Genomic DNA, 25,815 nt, shown 5'->3' with positions numbered 1-25,815 from the left:
TTCACCCAGAAAAACAAACTCTGCTATTACTAATACTGACTAGTATTAACTCAGTGTTAGTAGCAGTAATAGGAGTAGTAATGGTGATTTATTTATTCATTCAGCATAGTGTGCTTCTGTAATTATACATAAGGCCAGGGGAAGAGATAATCTACCAGTACCATTTGTTAGCAGAAGACCAATGTTTTCCTTTTACACAATTTTGTTAAGGTGCGTACTTGTTACTGAACTATAATATAAATATTATACCTCAACAGTTTAGCCTTAACAATCTCCTGTATAAGTAATTGTGATCTCTCTGTGTAGACTTCATGGTAGGATGAAATGGTAAGAAAAAAAAATGTTGACCAAAAGTTTGGATTTACATTTACAATCTGGTTCATTTTTAATAACATTTCTCAAAAGTGCTGATGAAGGGCATGATCCTAGATGAAACGGAAACTGCAATGGTCTCTGGCTGAAGTTTCAGCAATGATGACACATTTCAAAGATCTCATCAACAAGAGGAAACTAGCGACAATGATTCAGTGACTGCTGAGCATCCTGCTATATCCAATTGCACAGTTCAAAACGTAAGAAACTTTGTAAGTGATCATGGAATAACGAAGAAAAGTGGAATTGAACAACCATTTTTGTTGCAGAATGGTTTTAAGATTTGAGTGAATGAGAAATGTTTTAATATTCATATTCAAGAACCCCTTACAATTCAAGCTAAAATTATATGGATTCATGGAATTGTCATGTTGTGACGAAAACACAATTAAAATTGAGTCCTTATTCATTGATCTACCACTGCATCTGGTTTATTGTCCTTATCTATCATCTATCATTACAAGGCTGCACCTGATGTAGTTAACATAATACATCAAAAGCATGTGTGCAAGTGTTTTAGTAACATGCCATGTTTGAATCCTCACAGATCAGGTCTGTCTTTGCACCTCAAAGTATTGTTGTGTAAAACTATTTAGGTGTGTTGTTTTAATGAACATTGCCTTCATTTTTGTGTTATTTAAAGCCTTGTTTCATTACATCATGTTAGACCTGTGTGTGTTGTATAACCACTTTCCCTATAAATTCTATTAGTCCTTATAATATCAATTTTGGTCATAGGCGGGGCTTATGCACCCACTTATTTACTGTTAGGTATATCTTATTTACGATTGGGTATATTCTCAGGTTGTTAAACTTTTAGTTGTTTTTTGTGTAATCAAAATTTTGAAGTGAGATTTGTGTAGTATTGCTCAAAATAGATTTTCTGATATGCACCACATCTTCACATCTTTGTGGAGAAAGTGGAAACCAGTTTTCTTCTGTATTAGAGGGACTAATACAGAAGAAAACTGGTTTGGAGAGCAGTGTCCTTTTAATACATGCCCCTGCAAAGATGTAGAGAGAGAGAGATAGAGAGAGAGAGAGAGAGAGAGAGAGAGAGAGAGAGAGAGAGAGAGAGAGAGAGAGAGAGAGAGAGAGAGAGAGAGAGAGAGAGAGAGAGAGAGAGAGAGAGAGAGAGAGAGAGAGAGAGAGAGAGGGAGGGAGGGAGGGAGGGAGGGAGGAAGAAGGAGAAGGAGCACTCAGTCTTATATTCACTCCAGATTATTAAGTGTCTCACTGCAGAATGTCTTCTCTACTTTTGAAGTGAATGCATGCTTTAAGTCAGTAAATCACCACTTACTCATTTGGACAGATTGCCTCTTAGTCTCTCCGACTCTCTGGATGGATAATCGTTGTTGCTGTTGCTGCAAAATGAGGGCGCTGTGTTTGAACTTTGCTATCACCTGTCTGTGGCTTCTCCCTTCAGCGGTGAGTAAGATCAGCAAACAGCCGCTCTTTGTACTGCTCCTGAGGGTGTGTTGCTCATTAATAACACAAAGTGTTGTTGTAGTTGTTACCCTGCAAAGGATTTACTTCATATGTATTTCCTATTTAATTCATCTTCAATTGCCTCCTGTTCTGGTTTTGCCACTGTTCATCATAATGCTGCATTGTTGCACAATCAATCAGTGCTCTTGTTGTGCTTGTGTCAGCTGGATTTTTCTTCTTTTAGTTAAAGGATGATGTGAGGAGAATCAATCAGTATCATTCATTTGTCAAATGTTTGTATATGTTCTGTTACAAAAATGAGATTTCTACCAAGTGAAAAAATATTTTGTATGCTCTTTATTCACAGCTTATAATAATAAGAATAGTCTAATGGTAACTTGATTATGTATTCATGACTGCAGAGTGAATTCTCTACATTTTATTTAAAAAGTATTTGAGAGGTGAGGAGTCAAGAGAAATGACATGAGCTCCAGTTTTACTCCAGTGAGAATTTATTGACTAGAGACTTGACATGAAGTATGATGACTTGGTTTCTACTGATTTGAGATTCCACTTGGTCTTTAATATTGTTAGTCTATTGCAAAGTTTGAGATATGCTATTTTATATAAGGAATTTACATAGTACAGGCATCATATTCTGATATTATTTGGGTTTCTACATTCAAACTTAACTGACTTAGAAGTATCTCATAATTTCAGAAAGTCTTGGGACTTGACTAAAGTTTACTGTTCTATTAGATGGTGAAGCTCAGCCAAAAGGTATATCATATAGCTATACCATCTGCAATTTTTTAATTTGTTCCGCTCTTGCGGTCTGTAATTCTCTTTCGGGCATAATTGTGATTTAATCTTCTTTCTTAATGTTGCCTGCTGCATGAGCAGCCTACTACAACATCTCTAACTTAAACATTGAAGTTTTCAGGTGAAAACCTCAAAGCCAAACTAATTTAGTGTTTTATATCTTGAACTAAATGACTGCACAGCCTTTATCTGTTTGAAAAGGTTTTATGACCCAAGGGCTTAAGAAACACTTGCTTCATTTTTTTAAGTAGTGAAAAGCTGACACATTTGAGGATCTTTTCAGCCAATAGCAAGAATATTGTCTTTGCCCGTATAATGCATACTGCTCTCAGGTTTGTCAGGTTTTTTTTTTTTTTTTTGCCTCTGCAGGTGCGTTTGCACAGGTGTTGTGCTTGCATCTACTCCACCGCTATTGCTCAGTCACAGTCCCTGCGCTGGCATCTTGACACAGAGCCAATGACACGGCTGTCACACAATGGGCTCCAATTAGGGTAGGTGAGAACAGCACATAGTTGGAGATTTAGGCTTGTAACAATTGGCACAGCTGGAGCTCGTTTGGTTACAGGAGAAGGGAGAGATTGGCACATAGTGCTGGGGTGGTAAGGGGTGATGTGAGATGTGAGAAATAATGATATCCTGGGAGCTGTTTATTCAGAAATCTGGAGGAGAATAACCCTAAACCTGCATCTGCCGTCGACACATTATGATGAAAATAGAAATTAAATCCTAAACAACCAGTGTGAAGAACTTTTTGAAAAACTCATGTCTCAGTTCTCTAGAAGCAGAAATAAGTTTGACCTGTCTCCCACACTGCATCCACGCTTGCAGTTTAAAAAACTGAAGTGTTTTTAACGAGAGAAAATAAAGTCTGATACCAGGATCCTCCCGATCGGTAAGGTGGCCCAATTAGTCACCCACAACACAGTGCGCTTTGTTAACATTGGTGTTTTATGATTGTTCTATTCAAACACATCGTATCCCTGCATGTCAGCTGTGCAGTGAATCCCACAAATATCAGTCACACAAACATCCTCACTAATGACTGGATTTATTGGGATTTGTGCATTCTATCAGGCACCTCAGCAGGTGGCTGCCTGGTTTATAATAAGCTGCTTCATCAATCTGAACATGCACTTCATTTTCACAGTCTCACTTCTTTTTGTATTTTTTACGCAGTGCTATTTTTTAACTGAGGGGGACAGTCAAGTGGTATTAGCCATCTTTCTGTATGCAAGTGATGCATTCTGCTCTATTTTAGCTACAAAGAACCAAGTATTGCTGATACCACTGTAACAAAAACAACTGCTACTTGCAATAATCCAAATATTTTATTATAATAAAACAGTTTAAGCATTTAGTTGCAATAAATGATGTGCTTTCTACAAACCTATTAGGGGTATGTTTCTCAAAATTCAGTATTTCCTTGAGGAAGAAGCTGCATTGTACACTATCTCATTTTGTATGATTTTACAGAAAGACCAAGGAAAGCGAGTTTATGCGCAGTATGTTTGACATACCTGAATGTGAAGGACAGTAATAGGAAGGAGGAGAATGTGTGATACAGTAAGTGAATAAAACATTGACAAGGTGAATACAGTTGAAAGCGCAATCCCTAACTAATTTCAAGTATGTAATCCAACTCAATTCAAGAATGGAAACTACGATATTTAAAGGGATGAAGGGGAGGATAAAGGTTAAAGAGGGATTTTTTGGGGCTTTTTGAGACAGCTGAGACATATTTAGCAGAGAAGGGGCTCAATATAAAAAGGTTGCTGCTTACAATTTTTAGATTTTTTACCTAGTTCATACATTATGTACTATCAATGTATATTATTCTATTGAGTCCATGACGTATCAATAGTGACCTGTGTGTAGCCCATGTTCCTCTCTCTTTCAGGCATATTTATGAATAAGCTCATAGATTCCATCTGTCATCAAGGTCGCATTGAAAAGCCTACAGAAAAAAAAGACTGAGAGTTACAAGGGAGCGAGAGAGAGGACATGAGGGAGGACAGGCAAATTAAAATGTGTTAATAGAAATATTAATGTGACTAAAGGATGTGTGTGCGTGCGTGTGTGTGTGTGTGTGTGTGTGTGTGTGTGTGTGTGTGTGTATGTGTGCATGCTCCTCGTTACTGCAGTCCTTGCCTGAAGGAGATGACCTATTGATCATAGTCAATTTCAAGTGGTGATTCAAATAATTATTTTAATCGATTATCTGCTACCTTGTAACGTCGCTATACTCAAACTGTCCTTCATTTGCTTTTGTCCTGGTGGTCCAGAGGCATTAACTTCTCATATTGTTCCTGTCACTTTTTGTACATCCTACACAAACAAAATCCTGTGATCCTGTATTTACTGTTTTTGTTGACTGAGGAGTTGTTTACAACTGCTTTTCTGTAATGTGGAGTGATATAAACACAGGTATTATGTTGCTTTCAGTGTGACAATTTGCCAGACAATCATGTCAGAAACATTCCAGAGAAGTATAAGTGTGAGAGTATATGTATAAGAAGTCTAAGTAAAAGATACCGGATGTATCAAACCATCACAAACTTGGTACGTTGTTTAAAATGAAAAATAAGAAAAAATAAGTGATAATGATCAATCATTTTAGTGAGGTCTGTCAGAAATTAAACAATAGGATCACATTTGTTCAAGTCTAAAATAACAATCAGGTGGCCAGACAGTATGTACATGGAAACAGTCTTTGCTTGGTGTAATCATTCCTCCTGTCCATACTGGCCATTAAGAGATCCATTCCTAACAGGCTTTCAATGAAAAGAGGGAGGACAAAATGTAATCCAAGATTTAACCTAATTTGATGCTTCAGCAGTCAGAGTTAGGCAGATTAAGTGGGTGTCATCCAGAGTTACAGCCTTTGAAGAACAAAAGTTCCTCTTTTTGTTTCCCCACACAGCAGTTCTGTGCTGATAGTAAAACAAAAAGGGTATTTTGTATCTAAAAGCCTGTAACTTTGGAAGATACCTGCATGATTTGTGTAACTCAGACTGGCTTCAGCTAATGTTCAGCACGTGATTTTGCCTCTGTAGACGGGAGGTATTGAAATGTCCAATATTAATAAGGGGAATGATTACATAGAAGGAGCTCAATATAATCCAGTATGTTCCAAATCCTATTTGAATGTCCATAATGTCCATTGGGTCAGTGACCCAATTTGTGCCATCAGTTAAATGAAATGGAACAACAACAAAAAGACATATTTTTCAAAGATAATTTGGAGTAGATGCAGATCTAAAAAAAATCCTACATCCAAAGGAAAGAAACATGACCTTATTAGCCAAAACATTTCGCACAAATATTCTATAACAAAAAACATTTGATCACTTTCCTCTACTAGTATCTGGCCATGCAGTTGGATTTTGAGATATCTGTGAAGTGAAGTTTTTTAGGAAATAGTGTCTCTGTTACTCTGGATAATCCAAAGAACTCACTGTTTGGACTGTATGGACTTTTCTTTGATCAAAAGATGTTCCAATGAAAACTGACATCTGTGGATTATCGAGTGTGATGGGGACAACGTTTCTGGAAATAAAAATGTATATTACATTCTTTAATTGTCATTTTTCAATGCTGTGAGCACCGCAAACTGCGATTTCATCCACTTCTACTGTATTCAGGTGGAAGTCAAAAGCTCAGTGATTCATATCTCAAAACTTGGACAAATGAATTATTGCAAAGGGCACGTGAGATTATGTGTGAGATTTGTGTGAACTGACCCTTTAAATGGAAAGAAAAGAGTTTTACAAATCTGACCTTAATTTACGTTGTGTTCTCCACAGGTCCAAGAGACAGCCAAACCCTTTGACATTCAGATCCCACAATGGCGAGAGGAGGAAGGAGGAAGAGGAGACACTGTGGGGGCTGCGTTGAAGGTTAAACACATCTCCAAGCATTTACAGATCATCTCCACCAAACAAAAAACACCTGCTTATGGCTCGCTTGGCCCTTATGGTTGGCCTCAGAACTTCTCCCAAGCCATGGATCAGTATCTGTACCGCCCTCTTCCGAAATCCAAACCTCTTGCAAAAACGTCCCCAAAGGCCAAGAAGATCCTGGGCTGGGGCGATTTTTACTTCAACGTGAAAACAGTGAAGTTCAGCCTGTTGGTGACGGGAAAAATCGTCGACCACATTAATGGGACATTCAGTGTCTACTTCCGACACAACTCGTCCCGTCTGGGGAACATATCCGTCAGCATCGTCCCCCCTTCCAAAGCTGTCGGATGGGAGGTTCTGGATGCTCACAACAAAAACTCAGTCCTAGTTCCAGATCTGACAGCACATTTCCAGAGCCCCCCTCAGTCCACCAGCTCAACCCCTCCAGACCAACAGAAGCAGCAGCAGGACATGATGATGGTGACTGAACTCAACTGCAGGATCGAGTACCAGAGAACCAACCGGTCCAAGAAGACCAAGCCCTGCATGTACGACCCGGGTCAGACCTGCTACTCAGAAAACACCCAATCCCAGGCAGCCTGGATTTGTGCCAAACCCTTTAAGGTTATATGCATCTTCATCGCCTTCACCGGCACTGACTACAGGCTGGTGCAGAAAGTCTGTCCGGACCACAACTTTCAGACAGAGCAGAACCAGCAGCGCTTTGGATAACGGATTCTGAGATGATGAAACTGAAATATTAAACATTGACTTGTCATACATCCTTCAAAATTATGTGTTCAGTTTTCAAAATAGGTCTAAGATTGATTTGTAACTGTTTTTATACGCAGTTGAAAACCCAATTTCATGTCAGTGAGTGCAGTTTGGGCCAAAACTTGTGTTAACATGTAAATAGCAGCATTAATTTACGACAAGTTTCAAAATGTGAGCTTTGTGTTTTTCTGAAACTACACTCATCCACTACAACTTTGTGTGGAGTGTTTAATGAATTTTGTTTTCTGACTATTCATTAATAGCCTTTAATTTATAATTAAATGTTCACTATTTGAAAATGTGTTTTTTCATTAATAAAACAAAATAGACATCTTTATGGACAATCATCTGTAGTTTTTGAAACAAGTGCTTTTTGTCAATAAAACTGATTAAATTCTTGTAGGTGTATAGTAGCTATGATTGATTAGATGTTAATTCTTCAAAGAACTGATGACAGAGTGAGATACGACAAATGATTTACTATAGCAGTCATCATTATCAGTGACACAGAGTACGCATGTCCTTGGCTCCCTTCCAGTACTGTTTTTACTTTCACCCTTTGCACCTTGAAAAGATTTCTGTTTTCCCAGCCGTCAGCTGTCACAGACATGATTTCTTTGTCATTACGGCAAACATTACGGGTGAGTACATTTCTTTGAAGATGTATTTATTTTAGAGCTTTTTGAAATACACACACAGATCCTCTCATATCTATCTTAAAAGATCTTTACCCCCTCTGCTTCTAGAAATCACTTATTACTGCAAACTAGGTCAGCTTGTCACCCCAGGTCATCTGAATCCTGACAGAAATGTCTTGTTTGAAGATGTGCACCGTATTTTGTTGTATCTGCAGTTAGTCGGACCAGTTGCATAAGTGCCACGGTTTGTCTGATAACCATGATTATCTCAGGTAGTCGAAAGAGAAAAGAAAACAGGGCTACTGTTTGTCCCAGAACATTTTCTGTTGTTGAAGGAGTGTTGAATGTACAGTCTGCGCTTTATGCAAGACTTAATATACTCAAGGCTTAGAAAACATAATGAACACAAAAAGATGAAAGGGGACTTGCTTCAACATATGTTTATGCTTGAACAGTAACCTGTCTATTTGGCCATAGTAACACATAGTTACACAACCATCATGCAGCTACAAGCTGGCTTCAACAAACAAGACCCTGATAACTAAGTCACTGCGTGTCTGCCCAGCCCACATTACACTTTTCATGTCCAAGGCTTTCCGTAACTGCTCCATTGAATAACACGTTTGGTTTTTCACTGCCTTTCATTTAATGGATTGTTTAGAACATCAAAAGACACATTATTCTAACTCCCTTGTTTCCAAACCCCCGGTGCAATGCATTATAATTTTGAGTGATGAAAGTGTTTTTGCACAGGCTCATTCTTCATAACGTTTTTCAAAAAGACAACAAAGGAGCAATCTTGGACAACAACAAAAAGAACCCCTCGGAAACTTTTTTACTCCAAACAGTTCATTGCACAATGTTTGAGTTGCGTCAGATCCTGTGACTTGGTATTTTTTCCCCTCATTAAAGGGGATCTATTATGCTTTTCCTTTTTTTCAGTTATACATAAATAATGTTACAGTGTCCAAAGTTTCGAATAAAGAGGCAAACGTATGAGCAAAAAGCATCAACTTCAGACTGCTCTGAATGCTCAGTTTCCAGCGTTGCTTCTACTTTCAGCCCAAGCTGATGTCGGTTTGTGATGGATTTCTTAATATGGTCATCTGTTCCACTCAATCGTTTTTTTAGCACTACTAACGAAGCTCCACAAATAATGTGAGGAACGTGTTTTATTTTCTTTAAATTCTTCACATTAAAAGTCTCACGTTATTTAGTCTTTTAAAATCTTTTAATATAAAGCAGGAAATGCAGGAAATGTTGGGTTTGCATCAGCAGTAACATACACAGCTGCTGCCTGTTAAGAGACAGAGGATGAACTGAGGGGCTGAATGAAGGGCCCAATAAATATATAATATGTAATTTAAGATAAATAAGGAGGGTTTTTTTTTTAAATCGTCAAGCTACTCAAGTAGAGTCCAAAAATAAAAATATAGAGCTGGGAATGAACATCATAGGTCCCCTTTAAGGTTTTAACAGTGTATCAAATACAGCACCATCTCTCCAGAGTTATCCAAAACAGTGCCCATACATTATATACAGTGACAGTTTCTTTTTCTACTTTAGAAGATTAGTGAAATGATTCTTCTTCATCCACTGCTCCATGCAGCCCCTCTTCTTCAGGGCTTCAGGATGTTTGGGCCGAGAGGGTCAGGTCACGGCCGAGTCGTGCAGGCGAGGCCTCAGCAGTGGCGGTGGGTGGACGGGACAGGACAGCTTGGCCCAGGATGACCCAGAGATGTGGAGTCTCCTGCAGCAGGAGAAAGACAGGCAGTGTCGGGGACTGGAGCTCATCGCATCAGAGGTGGGCTCTGGTTTTGTGTTGTATTATCAGTTTGATCCATTTTCACATTTCCAATTTTGCTTTGCTGTTTATTATATTAATTATTTACTATTCATAACATAGTAAGCTTTGTGAAGAGCCTCTTCCATCTATTATCTTGTGTGTAAACAACATTCAGTCGCAGGCTGATTTGAACTGTGGTGACCCATAACTGCTCGAATGTTTGTTGAGTATCTTGCATCACACAGAGTTTGTGAAATTTGTTCTGGAACAACAGGTGTGTTTTAACACATGAAGTCTAAGAAGGACTGATATACAACACTTACTCCATTTAGTTTTTGGTGAATGAGTTCATGCCAGACTATAATTTCCAACAAAAAACCGACAGTAAACATAATATCACCGTACTTATATTTGACATTTGATTAAATGTCAGCTGGTGGAAATGTTTTAAGATTGCTCCAGTGCACACAATTCAAAGAAAGCTTTCACACCCAAGCAAATTAAAAGAATAAAAAAAAAATACTATGTAATACAGATAATTGACTGTAAATTCACAAAGATTTGCAAATCATCCATGCAATATTTTCAATAATCATAGTACAGTATGTTAATTCAAATTCTGGCTTTGTGTTTTCTTCAGGATAGCTGCTGTTCATACTGTGAATATAGGGGATGAGAAGATGTTGCTAATTATCTTTTGTGCTTTCCTGTGGACAGACGTGTTTAATATTCAGTATGTGAGACACGTAATAAGAAAAACAACTTAAAGTGCAGAGCAGCCTCCTTCAGCAGTGTAACCACAAGTCACTGGAGTTGATGTTTCTAGAATTGAACTGTTTTCTTCAGAGAGTTCGCCAAGATTTCCTTCACATTTTTCCTCTTGCAAGTCACTGATTTCATCTGAGTGGAAGCTGTGGGAAAAGAAAGGCGCATTCATTCTTTTATTCTCCAGCAATTATAGATCCACAGCACTATCAGTCACAATGACATCTGAAACATTTTCATCTTCTTGTGCATGTGCTGTCAGTCAGTCGTCGCTGCAGGCTGACTCCCAGTGGAGAGCCCCTCCTTTTTTTCTTCAGGAACACAGTCAAATGATCCCATTAGGTTCCCTCACTGATTTCTGCCATTGATCTTCAGATTTTTAGTTTAGACAGAGGAGGAGGAACAGTTTGTGTGTGTGTGTGTGTGTGTGTGTGTGTGTGTGTGTGTGTGTGTGTGTGTGTGTGTGTGTGTGTGTGTGTGTGTGTGTGTGTCTGTGTTGAGATAGTGTTTAGAAATGTCATAGAGAGAGTTTTTTGTCACATGGGGGACTAGTTTTGAATCCAGGTGGAATGATTGAGGGATCCCTGAACAGTGACAGGTTTAGTATAATAACAAGGCAGAGGGGGCATCTGAAGAGGACACAGAGACAGAGGAAGAGAGAGAGAGAGAGAGAGAGAGAGAGAGAGAGAGAGAGAGAGAGAGAGAGAGAGAGAGAGAGAGAAGATGTGCAGAACTCAGAGTGGGAGAAGAAGAAAAGACAGACAGAAAAATTCATTTACATTAATTTCCTTTTCTGCAGTTCAATCTCTTCCTCTGACTCTAAAGTGTCTTTGGGAGGTTTGACACTGTGCTGAACCCCAAAGGGTTTCAGTATTAGCGTGAGTCCTCAATAGTCATCCCTTAATTTGATTGTACTACCTCTAATACTTTAATATTTTTAGCTAAGCTAATTTAATTATTTTAAAGGCTGTATTGAGCCTTTTATACATATAATAATCTATTGTTTTTATAATTGTTTTTTGTAAGACAGATTTTGAACTAATTTGCATACTGGATACCTGTGTATAACTCGTTTAGACTGTGGTTGCGCTGTCTAGCTGGGTCTTGCTGAAAAATAACAGGGGTGGTATTCAGTCACCCTTCTCCAGGTAAATAAAGCTTATATTTGGATGATAACAGGGTTCTGACTGTGTAAGGATAATAAAAAATGTAGTGTGTGTGTGGCTCTGGATCTTGACACTGTGTTTGTTTCTCCTGTCAGAACTTCTGCAGTCGTGCAGCACTTGAGGCTCAGGGCTCCTGTCTGAACAACAAATATTCTGAAGGATACCCAGGACAGAGGTACCTACACCATTAATGTACTTTTTAAAATATATTGTTACCATGGTTACAAAACTTTAGATTAAAATTTTCAGAAGAAGAACACTTGCTTGGCATTGGTTAAAGTGCCCTTTAGCAAGGCACTTAAAAGGCAATTACTTAAGGCACTGTCAGCTTTCATGTGTTAGTCTGAAGCTGGATTTACAACGCATATGGAATTTTATTTTATTTTTTACATAATTGTTCAGATTAAATTTTAATTGCTGTTTTTTTTTTTCTTTCCAAGGTACTACGGAGGGGCAGAGATCGTAGATCAGATTGAGCTGCTTTGTCAGAAGCGGGCGCTCACAACCTTTGGTCTGGACCCAAAGCTGTGGGGTGTCAACGTCCAGCCATACTCTGGATCCCCTGCTAACTTTGCAGCCTACACCTCTGTACTGCAGCCTCATGACCGCATCATGGGCCTTGATCTGCCTGACGGTGGACAGTGAGTGCATGTTTTTCTGTTTAAGCATGAGATGCACAAATATATAGTTTGTTCATATATCTAATTATATCTGTTATTTCCACATTTGATTTGACTGATTTCAGTGCGTCTGTGTTGTTGATGTTTTCTCAAATTGGCTCTAACCATTTTTCTATAATGAACAAACAATAGGTAATTTATGATTGACCAAACACTGACTAATAATATAACATTTCATTCTTGCAAGATATATTACATAAAACGTATGCATATAATATTAATATTTGCTAATAATGTAATGTTCCATAATTGAGAATTCATAACAATTACATGATCTAATTTTTCTATTATATGTCAGGCATTATCTTACACATTGAAATATAAATATATTATGTAATATAAATCATGAAATATTTTGGATTAATCTTCTGTGGGTTTGACATTTTCCATCGTGAAACTGGATGTTGTTATGGGACTTAACGTCAAAAGGAATTAATATAAACGACAAAATGTTAGTCACACAGTCCAGAGTTGTCATATTACACCACCCTCTTTGAGATGAATTTATTTTTAACACTTGAACCACAGAACTGTGGGAAATGTAAATATTTTTCCCAAACTGACACACAAGTACCCATTTCTGAGTCATATTGCTGCTGCAGTTATTTTGGCTTTAAAATTAATTCAGACATGCAACTTTTATATCACATGAAACTTATATTATGGCTGGCTGGGAGCTGGCAGGGTTACCCTAAAATCTATACTACTATTTAACATTTTATTGGAATTTGTGATGCAGGCCAGCAAGTGGAAGATGAGTCTTCAAAATCAACAGAAAGAGAGGAGTTTGGATTTATTTTTACATAAAATGCACAACAACAGACATGCAAATAATACAACCAGAGACACAGTATAACAACACAAGCAGTTTTCCTCTGATGGGATCAACAATATAACAACATAAGAAAGACCTAGTCTTAATTAATCAATGTACAAGCAAAGGGGAGCTGTAGACGAGAGGAAAGAGGGCAGGGCATTGTATTCCTTTATTAGATAGCAACAGTTGAAAGATAAAACGGTAACAAGGAGAGATAGAGAGAGAGAGAGAGAGAGAGAGAGAGAGAGAGAGAGAGAGAGAGAGAGAGAGAGAGAGATGAGGATGGACATGCAGCAAAGATCCTGCTGAGACCCTGCAATGCACACTCTACTATAATCTAAGTTATGTCTTTACTTTTTTCTATTCCAACACATTTCAGTCTTACCCACGGCTACATGACAGATATCAAGAGGATCTCAGCCACCTCCATCTATTTCGAATCTATGCCTTACAAACTGGACGTGAGTAACTTTTTGCAAATAGAAACAAAGGTTCAAACCAAATATATCAATTCATCCATCAAAGTCCAACTGTTTTCTTCTGTGAGGCTGAAAAGGTGTCAGGCTGTAAAAGTCCAATTTCAATTGTGTGTGAATCATGTCTCCGTCCTTGTCCTTTGGCATTGTCTTAGCCCAAAACAGGTATGATAGATTATGACCAGCTGGAGAGGACGGCTCGCCTCTTCAGACCCAGACTGATCATAGCGGGAACCAGCGCCTATGCCCGCCTCATTGACTACCCTCGCATGAAGAAGGTGCTTCTTATGACAGGAATTATGTCCGCCATGTTTTATTCTGAAGTGGGAGTGATACGTTAGAATACACTTTTAACACTTTAATGGCCCTTAACTTGATCCAAAAGCTATTTATTGAGTCTTTAAAGCAAGAATATCAAATTATACAGTAAGTGCAATAAGCAAGGAAACACAAACAAGAGAAAACAAGTTAAAAGGATGATGAAATGGTGTGTATAATGAAATAAGATTTTTAATAAGATTGAACATGGGAGGTGATTTTTTTACCTGCTGTGTGTAACTGTGTGTGTTTCAGCTGTGTGTGGAGCTGAATGCCTACCTGCTGGCAGACATGGCTCATATCAGCGGCCTGGTCGCAGCAGGAGCTGCTCCCTCTCCTTTTGAACATGCCGACCTGGTCACCTCCACTACCCATAAGTCCCTGCGTGGATCAAGGTAAGGGCCTAGTTTGTGGCAGTCAGGTCAGGTTATTAAAACAGGGTGGGGTTATTCTGTCCAGTATGTTCTATGTTACTCTCTACTGTGTCTTGTCAAGTGAAAAATATTAAAGGGACATTTTAGGTTGAGTACTTTTTTTTTTTTTTTTTTTACTTTTTCTCTTCACTCTGCAGGGCTGGTCTGATCTTCTACCGGAAAGGTGTCCGGTCTGTTGATAAGAAAGGTCGGGAGGTAACCTACGACCTCCAGGACAAGGTGAACTTTGCAGTGTTCCCATCACTTCAGGGTGGACCTCACAACCATGCCATTGCAGGGGTGGCAGTCGCCCTCAGACAGGTCGGGACACCAGGTTTATTTATTAATACTCAACAGTAGTCTGCAAAATCAAAGAGGAGAGAAAATCCTTTGGTAAAAACACATTTTGAACACCAGCTTGCAAATCCTGCTTGTCATGTGGAGCATCTTGATATGGTCTCTCTCTCTCTCTCTCTCACACACACACACAGCATCATTTCTGTCTCTGCAGGCTTCCACTCCCATGTTCAAACAGTACATCAGTCAAGTGCTGCTGAACGCCAAGACCATGGCTAATGCTCTGCTGAAGAAAAGCTACACCCTGGTATCAGGTACTGGAGGAACTGATGAGTGTTTTTTATGATAAAGATGCACTTCATAAGTTTTTTTTACTTTAAAGAAAATATATACATACAAAGTTTGTTTACATTTTTGTGTTTCCTCACTGATTATGGAATTAGTTTCATCATCAAAAGCCACAGTGCTTTATCATCACCTGAAGCACCTGATGCAATTGCTTTTGGATCGCTTCTTTATTTGCCAGTGGATTAAAAGAGACCTTATCTGCATTCTGTTTAAGTTTAGGACTTCGGAGAAGTTTAACTTACCTTTGTGACAGTTCAACAGAGAAAAAAGTCAAAATATTATGAATAATTTTCAAGAAGTGATGAAATCTTTATCACTGTCTCCATGAAGGTTTGAGTGGAGAGTAAACGGAAATTCATCTGTCACCATCAGACACATTTTCCCCTGAACTGAATTGAGCTGAATTATATTTTTTACCATGAACCAAAGAAAAACTGTAGATCCCCATCTCCACAGGTGGAACAGACAACCACCTAGTTTTGGTTGATCTTCGACCACGTGGGATGGATGGGGCTCGAGCTGAGAGGGTCCTGGAGCTGGTGTCCATCACCGCCAACAAGAACACCTGCCCCGGAGACAAGAGCGCCCTCACGCCTGGAGGACTCAGACTCGGTACTCAAATCAGTAAAGCTAGTGCAGAATATGTTGGTTAAGTGATGAATTTTAATAAATAGCTGCAGGAATGGAGGATGTTTGGGCAGTGTTTGTCCAGTAATATACAGGTAGTGTCAGACTCTATACCTTTACGATAATGGACCCTCTCTTCTCTCACTGTGTGTGTTTTTCTCTGTGATTTGTCTGTTTTCTTTTGTCTGTCTGTGTGATTGTCTGCATGTCTGTCAGCCTGTCAGTCAGTCTGTCAACCACAACCACATCATGTGTCTCTTAGCCACACCAGTCTTAACCTCTTTATCAACTTTATGAACAGAGATCACCATATTATTGTCTTATCTTTTCTTATTTTCTTCTAATCTGTCTTTTTGTCTGTGGTTGTTGTCTCACAGGAGCTCCAGCTCTGACCTCCCGACAGTTCAAGGAAGCAGACTTTGAGAAGGTTGTCGACTTTATTGATGAAGGGATTCAGATCGCACTGGATGTGAAAAAGAAGACAGGTGAGTGAAGAAAAAATGTCTCTTTTTTATGTGAAGTTCTGATGTTGTATTCAGCTGATTCTCCTCAAGGGAAGAAGGTAGAGTCTGAGGGTTTTATATATGCTTTGATCTTGTTTTTTTAGTAAGGTGGATATACATGACATGCTTAAAAAACTAAAACTTTAAGCTCGTTGTTCTGCTTCTTCTTTCCAGGTAACTTGGCCAGCTTCAAGTCCTTCCTGCTGGAGGATCAAGAGACAGTGTCGCGCATCGCAGAGCTCCGCCAGCGGGTGGAGCTATTCGCCAGGCCCTTCCCCATGCCAGGATTCACTGACCACTAACTGACCACCTTACACCACACCATAGACAGAAGATAGTTCCCCATCACATCATGGACATATTCTTTTTAACTCCTCCTGATTTAGAGGGGTTTTTTTTTAAAATAATTTTGCAATTATAAAGAAAAATCAGTTTTGTCTGACAGGAGACTTACTCTGCATGCATAAACTAATATCATTATATCTTAATATGTTTAAGTTAGGAGTTACAAATGTGTAATTATCAGATAACACAGTAACCTTTACAGCATCTGATCACATCATTCATTGCATCACCAACACATTAGATCGACTTATGATATTTGACTACTTATTTTTGTGCAACGGTCTTATTGGCCATTTTGGAAAGTAAGGTTTGAATGCACTGGACACATTTATTGAAATACTTTGTTTTTGGTCTGACAGTTTTTTCTCACAGTACTTCACACACATGACTCTTGTTGGTTGTCCTTAGCTGAGAAAGAACGTCAAGTGTTTTTAGGTATTTGGCTTTTTGTCACTAAGCTTTATTTAGAGCATTTATCAAACGTCAGCCTTTGTTGCAGGTCCTGGGAAATCCACAGCAGCTATGTTTTTGAACACCAGCTTAGTTTATACCCACAAAACCACAAAGTAAAAAGGAGATGCAGTTAAACATTTTCTAACTATCCTTTTAGGCTTTTCTTTTTAGAGCTTCTATATATTCACTTTGATTTGTTATTTTATCGGATTTGTGATGAATATACAATGTTTATACAGTAGATCTTCTCAATTGCAATAAAAACAACTGATCCTGAACATTTAAAAGTTTATTTTGTGTGTGTGTGTGTGTGTGTGTGTGTGTGTGTGTGTGTGTGTGTGCGTGCGTGCGTGCGTGCGTGCGTGCGTGCGTGCGTGCGTGCGTGCGTGCGTGTGTGTGTATGTGTGAAGACTTTGCAGCTACTGTATTGAATACATTCACTTGATAGAGATGCAGATAATTAATGTTTACAGCAGGTGGAGGGCGGATACTCTTCAGAGTTTGTGTTAAGCTGCTGGCATTTCCTCTGGTCATTTCCTCTCACTGTCAACTCCATACAATGAAAATAAAAGCTGATCTCTAGACAGTGGTGCAGATCTTGCAGGGAGATAGCTGAAGCCAGAGCACCACGTAAAAACAACCAATTTCATATGTTTTTAAGGCTCTTCAAATGCCTGATTTATCTAATGTAGACTTTTTATCTCCACTGGACAACTGGAATTATTTTCTATGAGAATATAACCTTAGTTAAAATGAAAGTGTTCTTTGCATTAACACTAATAACCAGCCTGTACCTGCTATAAACAAACAGAAACACACAGGATGTTCAGGTAAATGTGACTCTCTTCACACAGCTGTTTGCAACAGCTACGTCCTTCATTATTACCATTTTTATTTTTGTGATACTGTCTCTTTATGTTATCCTGCTGCCTGAGATTATATAATGCTAATAAATACAGACAATTCATTATATACATGAGAAGATGAGAGCATTATGTAAAAACAGAGTCCTTCACTGTCCTCACACAACCTTCAGATATTACATTTCTGTTTATTCAAACACTTCCACTGTTTCTCAAATGGATCCAGTCAGATCTTTATCCTCCCAGACAGATAAAAAAGAGCCGACCTCCTATTTCTTTCACTCTGGGATGAAATAATAGACTTTGTTATTGTATTTCAGTGTGTTTATCTCTTTTTATTGAAAGGTAAGTTTCCTCTGAGACACAAAGTCTTTTATATAAACAAACTTTGCAACATGAAGAGCTTCTGCTGTCAATTGGAGCGTTAAATATTTATTTCGCCAAAGAACTGAATGGACTTTTGTTTTGTGTGAGACTTCTTTGTGTCCTGTTCGGCTGTCCCAGCTCTTCTGTTGAAGTTTATTGCTACAGTTTCTGCCAGAGGAATGTGTCCCCTCCATAGAGACTGGCCAGCTGAGTCAGAGGTCAAATGTCGGAGAAACTTTCAGATCTGTTGTCAGAACACACACACAAAAAAACGCAAGAACACACGTCCGCAGAGAAACGCGAGCAGCATCACAAAACAAATAACGTCTCATCCGCTTCATTTCTCAGACGGTTTCTCATGACCTGACAACTCCTTTGACGCAGCGTGTGTGTGTGTGTGTGTGTGTGTGTGTGTGTGTGTGTGTGTGTGTGTGTGTGTGTGTGTGTGTGTGTGTGTCTGTGTGAATTTTAAAGCTTTTGAAAGTCCTTTAGGGAAATCATTCTATCCCTCATGTTCTATCGTTCTGGGTCACTAGCCCTTTCCTTACTGCCAACAACCCCCTTAGTTTTCAAAAGCTGGATCATTTTTTGATGTTCGCTACTCTTTTCTTCTCTTGTTGCATTTACAGGGAGGAAAACACTGCCAATACTGATACGACACATGAATATGAGCACAGAGTGCAGAGAGAGCCGAGGGAGAGGTTGGATGTTTGCTGAGAGGAAGAAACAAGAGTCTCACCTTCACTGAATAAAGCGAAGATCCTGCGAGAATTGAACAGTTTGTTTTTAATTTATCCTTCAGAAGGAGCAAGGGAGTAACTGGGGAGGCTCATGAAGAAGAAGAGAAGGGATAGTTAACTTGTTATTATTTAATATGACAAATTATGTCATACAAAGAAGATCAATAGTCACAAGTTGGGGATTGACAAATGACTGCAGCTCAGATCATCATCTTTTGCAGAAGAAAGTGAGAATGGATGAAGCAAAGTGTAAAGCCAATGTTTTCCTGAAAAGAGCAGCAGCAGTGATTTATTGTGAAAACTTAATTTATGCATTGTTAATGTTGTTTTAGTCTCCAGGCATAAAAAGTAAATTGTCAACACATTTTCCCATTTTAATGGCATGTATGGATTTAGATTTTTAAAGCCAACCAGATAAAAAGTTTTCACCTGGATTAATTTAGTCTGTTTCAGTTTCATCCTGCTCTGTGCACACAGTCGATATGCTTGTGTCTGCAGCACAGAGATACAATGGTACCCGTGTGTGTGTGTGTGTGTGTGTGTGTGTGTGTGTGTGTGTGTGTGTGTGTGTGTGTGTGTGTGTGTGTGTGTGTGTGTGTGTGTGTGTGTGTGTGTGTGTGTGTGTGTGTGTGTGTGGGTGTGTGTGTGGGTGGGTAGGTGGGTGCATACGTGCCTGTATGCATGTGCTAGTGTGTATGTGTATTATAGTCAGTGTGCTCTGCTGTCATATATCAACGCCATACTGGGGAACTGTTGAGCATCCTGCCACCCCTGTTGCTGATCAAAGGCACAGTGCTGCTGTCACACACACTCATACACTAACACACACACTAAATGTGGCTATAGAAGCAGCAATCAGGCTGCAGAGTGACAGCTGCACTGCTAACAGATGATGATTGTGTTTTTTTTATCTTGGGATGTGGAAAAAGATTCATATCAGATTTCGTTCCATGCAGGTGTTTGAAGAAAGTCACCTGTGTGTGTGTGTGTGTGTGTGTGTGTGTGTGTGTGTGTGTTTGTGTGTGTGTGTGTGTGTGTGTGTGTGTGTGTGTGTGTGTGTGTGTGTGTGTGTGTGTGTGTGTGTGTGTGCGTGCGTGTGCATGTGCATCTGTCTGTCTCTCTGATAAGAAAAAAAAGAATGCCTACCCAAACATAAATCAGGCAGTTTATTTATTGAAAGAATTGATCCCAGTTTATGCATCTTTTTTCATAACTTGCACAGTCATTGCTGAATTTAGTGGCTGCTAAACTTACAATCATGTGCCAGTTATGAAGAAGCACTTGCAGTTCAGTGACATTAGCGCGATGCAGCAGGTCAAACTGATTTCCTCAAAGATTGGTATAGTTATTACAGCTTCATGCTTGCAGAATATGAAGAAACAATTGCTTTTCAGGTGCAGAAGATTTTTAACTTTCATTCTCTTAAACGAAGCACACCAGTGTGTTTGTAGGTTGTAGCTCCCTAAATGTAAATCATGTATATTTTACATTTATGTTGACCAGTTTTGGATGCATGCGATACCAACAGATGACTGAAACATTCAGAATAATACATTCAGATTTCTAAAACTCAAATCTTGTTCCTTCTCCGTTCATGATATACTGTCCAGGAAAGTTCAGACATAAAGGACTTATATGCACATGTGTGTCATATCCTTCCTGTGTAAGTGTGTAGATGTATGCAGAAATGCAACATATTTATCTTGTATTCATATGTGCCTTCTGGATCCATTCACTGACAATCCTAGTCACACCAACTGCTTTGCAAACACTGCAGAGACACTAAAACATTATAGATCCTGATCTAGGATCCAGTTCACCTTCCACCCACTGTGAGGATGCCAGGAGGTGAAGGGGAGTGAATCTGAGCCTAGATCAGGATTTTTATCAGATTTTCCCTCCCCAGTGGGAGATTCAGTAGTCAGGTCCTTCCTTCTTCAGGTTTTTGTAGTCTGTTTCGATGGCCACAAACTGGGGGAAAAGAAGATTCCGTTCAATAGAGACTTGATTTTATTGTGACATCCTAGTTTTCCGGCACTGAATACTTGCATGTGTATGTGTGCTGCATTACCTTGTACTGGTATGTGGGGTCAAGTTTATTCCAAGGCTCTGGGTTACTGGTTTTGTTCCAGCTGAAGATAAACAGAGAATTGTGATAAGCTGGCATCATGTTAGACTCTGTAGGAGTCTGATATACATGAATCAAGCTCTTGTTTCAGAACTAGCAATATTCATTCACCAGTGATCTGATACCCCTGAGAGCTCCTCTGTGTCATCCTTGTTTTGTCAGTTAATGAATAAAAAGCAACAGAAGACGACCAAAAGTTGAGGGTGAGATTCAAACTTACAGCCTGCTGATCCACCACCAGGATACTGTTTCTTATATTTTAATCAAAACTGTAAACAATTACTGCAGTAAACAATGGATGAAAGACCTGCAGAGAGAAAAGACAGTGCACCATCCTTCGAGCTCTTGTTTAAAACACTCAGCTTTGGCTGCTGTTATTGGAAGTGTAAACAAGCAGTTTGGATAGCAGCAGGAGGAAAGGAAATCCGAGCAAGAGGCAGTTAGAGGGGGAGATGAAAGCGAGCGGGGACGCCTGTTGTCAGTAACAATCATTAGAAACAAACCCCTTCTGCTTAATTAAAGTTTTAAAAATATTCATCTTCCATCCATATGACTTGTTTATGTTAAGAAATCTGTACTGCAGAGGGAAATCATAGCTTACGAGAAGAAGAAAGTCTGAGTTTAATTAGTCTAAAACCCACATCTATGGTGGTGTACTCCCTCCTGTTCTGTAGGGGGGATCAGATAAATGAAAACAAAACTAAAAAGATGTCTACACTAGGAAACATACTCCTCATAACAAGCTGATGTGATTATTTCTAGTGAATTGACCTAAAGTTGACTCATTTGTTCCAAACAATGATGCTCACATATTTGAAATATTTAAAAACATTTAAATCATCTCAGAAGTCACAATGAAATATGAAGATCCTTACGTGACATGAGGTCCTTTGGCCAGTCGGACCAGGTAGAAAAATGCCCCGCCCATTCCCAAACACATGAAAAAGAACTGGGGGATGAGCTGGATGTAGAGAGAGAAATAACCTTATGTTACTTAATTTAATGTTAGTTGATTTGTTATTTCTGAATTTGATATGTGATATTTTGCAACTTAAATGACAACACAGCATTTTAACAGTAAGGCTCTGAGACAACAAATCACCTCATGAGTGTGATCTAACAGTCAGTGGTGTATCTTATATAAAAACACTGACTGCATTTACATTTTGTCATTTGGCAGATGCTTTTATCCAAAGCAACTTACAAGCAAGCTGTTTGGTGCTCAGTTTACAGTTAAAGAAGTTAAAACAGTCACGTCTGCCTTTGTGTGATCGATTAGAGCTCACATGATCAGAGGGAGAGATAGAATTGTCAAATCTTAAATAAACTCAGCATTCAAAATTGTGTTGGCAGTATGTATTTACATGTTTATATTTGATTACTGATTCATTGTGTTTAAGCAGGCAATTAGTTTAGCTATGACTGGAAGCAGGGAGAACAACTAGCCTGTCTCTGACCCAAGTTTTTCAGAGTTATAATGTTTTAATGCAAAGTTAATTCACCACCTGCTGGTTGTAGATTCATAGTGTGCACACATGATAGTCGTAAAGTAAAAATGTCAAATTATTCCTTTGAATTTACTACTAAAGACAAATACATACATCAAGGGGAGTCAAAAAATTGAAATACTCATAAACTTTCAGACACAGTGCCAAAGTAAATGTACACTTTGCTGCCTCACAGGGAGTGTTATTTTGGTTTATTAACACAAGAAACTTTGAAAACATTGTTCCGAAAAAGCAATAAACTGAAGAAAGTTGGATGTATTTCAAAAACAAATGTATTCATTAATATCTGACAAGGAAATCGGTCAGCTGGGACATTTAGAACAGCTTGGGGAAATATGGAGACACTAGAGACTGTCATACTGTCAGTGCTGATTTACATAATAGCTATAGTGCCTCTCGGAATAAGTTTATTCAAAGTTCGGTGATAGTCCACCAGCTGCACACTTGAAAATGTGTACTTTGTTATTATGAAACAAACTATTGTATATTAAAGTATATTAAGTAGTATATTAAATAATAATCTATAAAGCTTTTATGAGACCTATTAAGATCTACTGTTGGACCAAGTTATATTAGAAATAAGTAATATCTCCAGCATGTTTTTCGGTCTTTGCTGTAGAGTTTCAGACATGAATTGACACTTCTTACCCACGGATTAGAGTTACTGTAACAGTATTGACCTGAGCAGCTGACCAACAACAGCTCTGAGGATTAACTACTGGCCTGCTTTTGCTCCGTCACCCTCCGTCATCCCACTGAACCTGCTGACACTCAGTACTATACTGCATGAAAAAAAAGCAAGCCATTGATTTGTAGTTGTCAATAAGCCATTAACACTACGCTTCTTACTGTCAACCGAAGATTTACAGTAACACACGTGAATGACCATCACGTCCTTAACGTCTGTCTCTCTGCCATTCAGACTTTCTCTAATAACGAGTCTTACTACACTATACTCGTCTGTCTGTCTGTCTGTCTGTCTGTCTGTCTGTCTGTCTGTCTGTCTGTCTGTCTGTCTGTCTGTCTGTCTGTCTGTCTGTCTGTCTGTCTGTCTGTCTGTCTAACTCACACTGTTTCTGAATGTATTCACTTATTTACTTTGTAGGGATTTTTTTTGGATATTTGTGTGCCAGATGGAAAAATCAAAAACATTTTGGAAACAACTATACTTTCATCCCACCGTCATCTAAAGTGACATTTTTTCTGTCTTGGTGGTAGTTAGCACCCTGTCAAAAACAATTTTACACTACATTATGGGAGAATTTGAGTCCAGCTCAGACAACACCAGTGGGACGGTATAATGACACCCCACCTGCCTGTCAGCACACTGCCAGTCTGACTTTGTGTCTGTCCATCTCTATCTGTCTGCCTGACTCTATCCCTCCATTTTTCTGGCAGAATTTCTACCTCTCTCCCCATAAACTTTCTGACTCTCTCTAACAGCCTGTCTCTGTCTCTCTATCTGTCTTTAACTTGATCAAGCAGGCTTATGGAGTCTCACAGGGATTTGCTCCCTGCTGTTTCCCCTTCTTGCTCACTGCCTGTCTCTCTGCCTGTCTGTCTATCAGGATGATAGACCATATCGAGGAGCTCTGGTGGAGTCTCATAAGTATTTCCTCCCTGTAGCTTCTCTCTTTCTATCTCTATCTCCTGGGAGGCTGATGACGAGAAGGAAAAACTCTGTCACTCCGCTCTCTGACAGCAGTACTGGTTAGAAACGCAGAAATAATCCTGTCCCCTGCAGGGGCAACTCAAATTTTTTTTAATGTATGATATTCCATTTATTTTCTTAATGCTGGGATGTTGTCAGTTTAGATTTGGAGAGGTTTGTAAAGGTTACGGTTGTGTTTCTAAGCCTCTCACAGCTTGGCTTGATCTCAAGTGAGCTACTACAAGGAGCAAACTATCTTATTGAATTAGAGTCAAGATAAGATTAGATGAGACAAAATTAGATGTCCCATCATGTCTCCTGCTGTGACCCGTTAATTGACATGATAATGATAATGATATAAAAACAATGCAGGTAATCATTGGGTTTGTCTGCTACTAAATATCATTGATTAAGAGGTAGAAAGTCAATAATCTGGAATTTTAACATGAAGCACATTAGACTGAATTCATAGTGCAACGTTTTCAAAAAGATCTAAAGCAAATTGACACGTGCATTCAGGAGGGTTTCATAAAGTCCATCATATAACAAATCACAGACAGATTTTACAATGGAGTTAGTAATAGAAAAAAACATTTTATCCTGATTTTAGAACCTAACCAGGGCTGCAAATTAGCTCAACTAGGTATATCCTATAGCTTTTATTGTCCTATATGTAACAATGTTGTATCTGTGTTGCCCCTGCTAAATTCATAGATTGATTTTTAAAAAACACAACAAAAAAACAGAATACAATACACTCATTCAGTATGAGCCTCTATAAGAGGTTTAAGGGTGCAACCAAGCTCACTACAGTTAACCCAAATGTATTTACACTGATATTTATGTAGTGATATGTTAAATAATGTGATCTGGTCTTGTAAATTAAATGCCAGAAATAAAAGTGAAAACTTCTTTTTATTTATCTCATCTTTAGAGAGTGGAGCTGTCCAAATGCTGATTACATCAAGTCAAGCACAACCACATTTGACCAATTTTCCTGTTTTAACTTGGTAGTCGGTGATTTAATATAAACATTTTGCAAGCAAATTTTAGTAAAGTGAAGCATGCTGAGAGTTTATGTGAAATCCAGGTCTTATTCAATCTTTAGCTGCATGTTAAAACATTTTTAGTTATGAAAGCAGGACACTGAAGTGCTAGGAAGCTGGAAAATAGGCAAGGAATTAAGATTACTTACGCCAGGGTGCTTCTTAGCATGCTCTACTGCTGTCCGAAATATCATTGTTCCAGTTTAAAATAAAATTTGGGGACAAATTTGGAGCCAATGTTTTAGGCCCTTGCTATCAACAACCAAAAGCTTTGTACAGGATATTGGATTTAAACCTGTTGCTCTCTGCAAGTGGAGAGAGGAGGAGGAGGAGGAGGAGGAGGAGGAGGAGGATGAGGAGGAGGAGGAGGAGGAGGAGGAGGAGGAGGAGGAGGAGGAGGAGGAGGAGGAGGAGGAGGGGAAAGAGGTCATCTACATCTGATTACAGCCACTTCTGCTCCCTTGTTTGGGTGATTAAACTGTGCTGGACACTGGTTTATATTTTAAAGATAAGGTTTTGTCCTTTGAGGCCAGAGACATTTAATGCTTATATCTGGATGTTCAATCTTGAGGCGTTATGCAAGCAA

The 25,815-nt window shown here is 38.9% G+C and overlaps 3 protein-coding genes across 3 annotated transcripts; 2 read left to right on the top strand and 1 right to left on the bottom strand.

The window, feature by feature from the left end:
- Window positions 1-1,713: 1,713 nt before the first annotated feature.
- LOC133987305 (neurexophilin-2-like) lies at window positions 1,714-7,253 on the top strand. Its single transcript, XM_062426623.1, has 2 exons — window positions 1,714-1,800; window positions 6,426-7,253. Exons 1-2 carry the CDS (start codon window positions 1,714-1,716, stop codon window positions 7,251-7,253), a joined length of 915 nt encoding a protein of 304 aa, XP_062282607.1.
- A 492-nt stretch (window positions 7,254-7,745) lies between these two features.
- Window positions 7,746-17,205, top strand: LOC133987315 (serine hydroxymethyltransferase, mitochondrial-like). The gene is made up of 13 exons (XM_062426633.1): window positions 7,746-7,753; window positions 7,834-7,936; window positions 9,543-9,737; window positions 11,746-11,825; window positions 12,091-12,291; window positions 13,527-13,608; window positions 13,779-13,901; window positions 14,197-14,336; window positions 14,513-14,675; window positions 14,866-14,965; window positions 15,456-15,611; window positions 16,004-16,111; window positions 16,304-17,205. Exons 1-13 carry the CDS (start codon window positions 7,746-7,748, stop codon window positions 16,429-16,431), a joined length of 1,587 nt encoding a protein of 528 aa, XP_062282617.1. The 3' UTR covers window positions 16,432-17,205.
- A 2,873-nt stretch (window positions 17,206-20,078) lies between these two features.
- On the bottom strand, window positions 20,079-25,497 carry ndufa4l2a (NDUFA4 mitochondrial complex associated like 2a). Its single transcript, XM_062427675.1, has 4 exons — window positions 25,379-25,497; window positions 21,900-21,985; window positions 20,968-21,028; window positions 20,079-20,867 (listed from the first exon to the last, which is right to left on the bottom strand). Exons 1-4 carry the CDS (start codon window positions 25,421-25,423, stop codon window positions 20,811-20,813), a joined length of 249 nt encoding a protein of 82 aa, XP_062283659.1. The 5' UTR covers window positions 25,424-25,497; the 3' UTR covers window positions 20,079-20,810.
- Between the last annotated feature and the right edge of the window lie 318 nt (window positions 25,498-25,815).

Source organism: Scomber scombrus, chromosome 10, assembly GCF_963691925.1.
Source record: "Scomber scombrus chromosome 10, fScoSco1.1, whole genome shotgun sequence".
NCBI lineage: Eukaryota > Metazoa > Chordata > Actinopteri > Scombriformes > Scombridae > Scomber > Scomber scombrus.
This window is presented reverse-complemented; position numbering and strand designations above follow the sequence as displayed.

Bases quoted from the DNA above. Each gene is read 5' to 3' on its own strand.
- LOC133987305 (XM_062426623.1), top strand. From the start codon at position 1,714: ATGGATAATCGTTGTTGCTGTTGCTGCAAAATGAGGGCGCTGTGTTTG. The intron at 1,801-6,425 runs GTGAGTAAGATC...TGTTCTCCACAG, and splicing joins TGTGGCTTCTCCCTTCAGCG to GTCCAAGAGACAGCCAAACC.
- ndufa4l2a (XM_062427675.1), bottom strand. From the start codon at position 25,423: ATGATATTTCGGACAGCAGTAGAGCATGCTAAGAAGCACCCTGGC. The intron at 21,986-25,378 runs GTAAGTAATCTT...CTCTACATCCAG, and splicing joins ATGCTAAGAAGCACCCTGGC to CTCATCCCCCAGTTCTTTTT. The intron at 21,029-21,899 runs GTAAGGATCTTC...GTTTATCTTCAG, and splicing joins GCCAAAGGACCTCATGTCAC to CTGGAACAAAACCAGTAACC.
- LOC133987315 (XM_062426633.1), top strand. The intron at 13,902-14,196 runs GTGCTTCTTATG...TGTGTGTTTCAG, and splicing joins ACTACCCTCGCATGAAGAAG to CTGTGTGTGGAGCTGAATGC. The intron at 14,676-14,865 runs GTCGGGACACCA...CTGTCTCTGCAG, and splicing joins TGGCAGTCGCCCTCAGACAG to GCTTCCACTCCCATGTTCAA.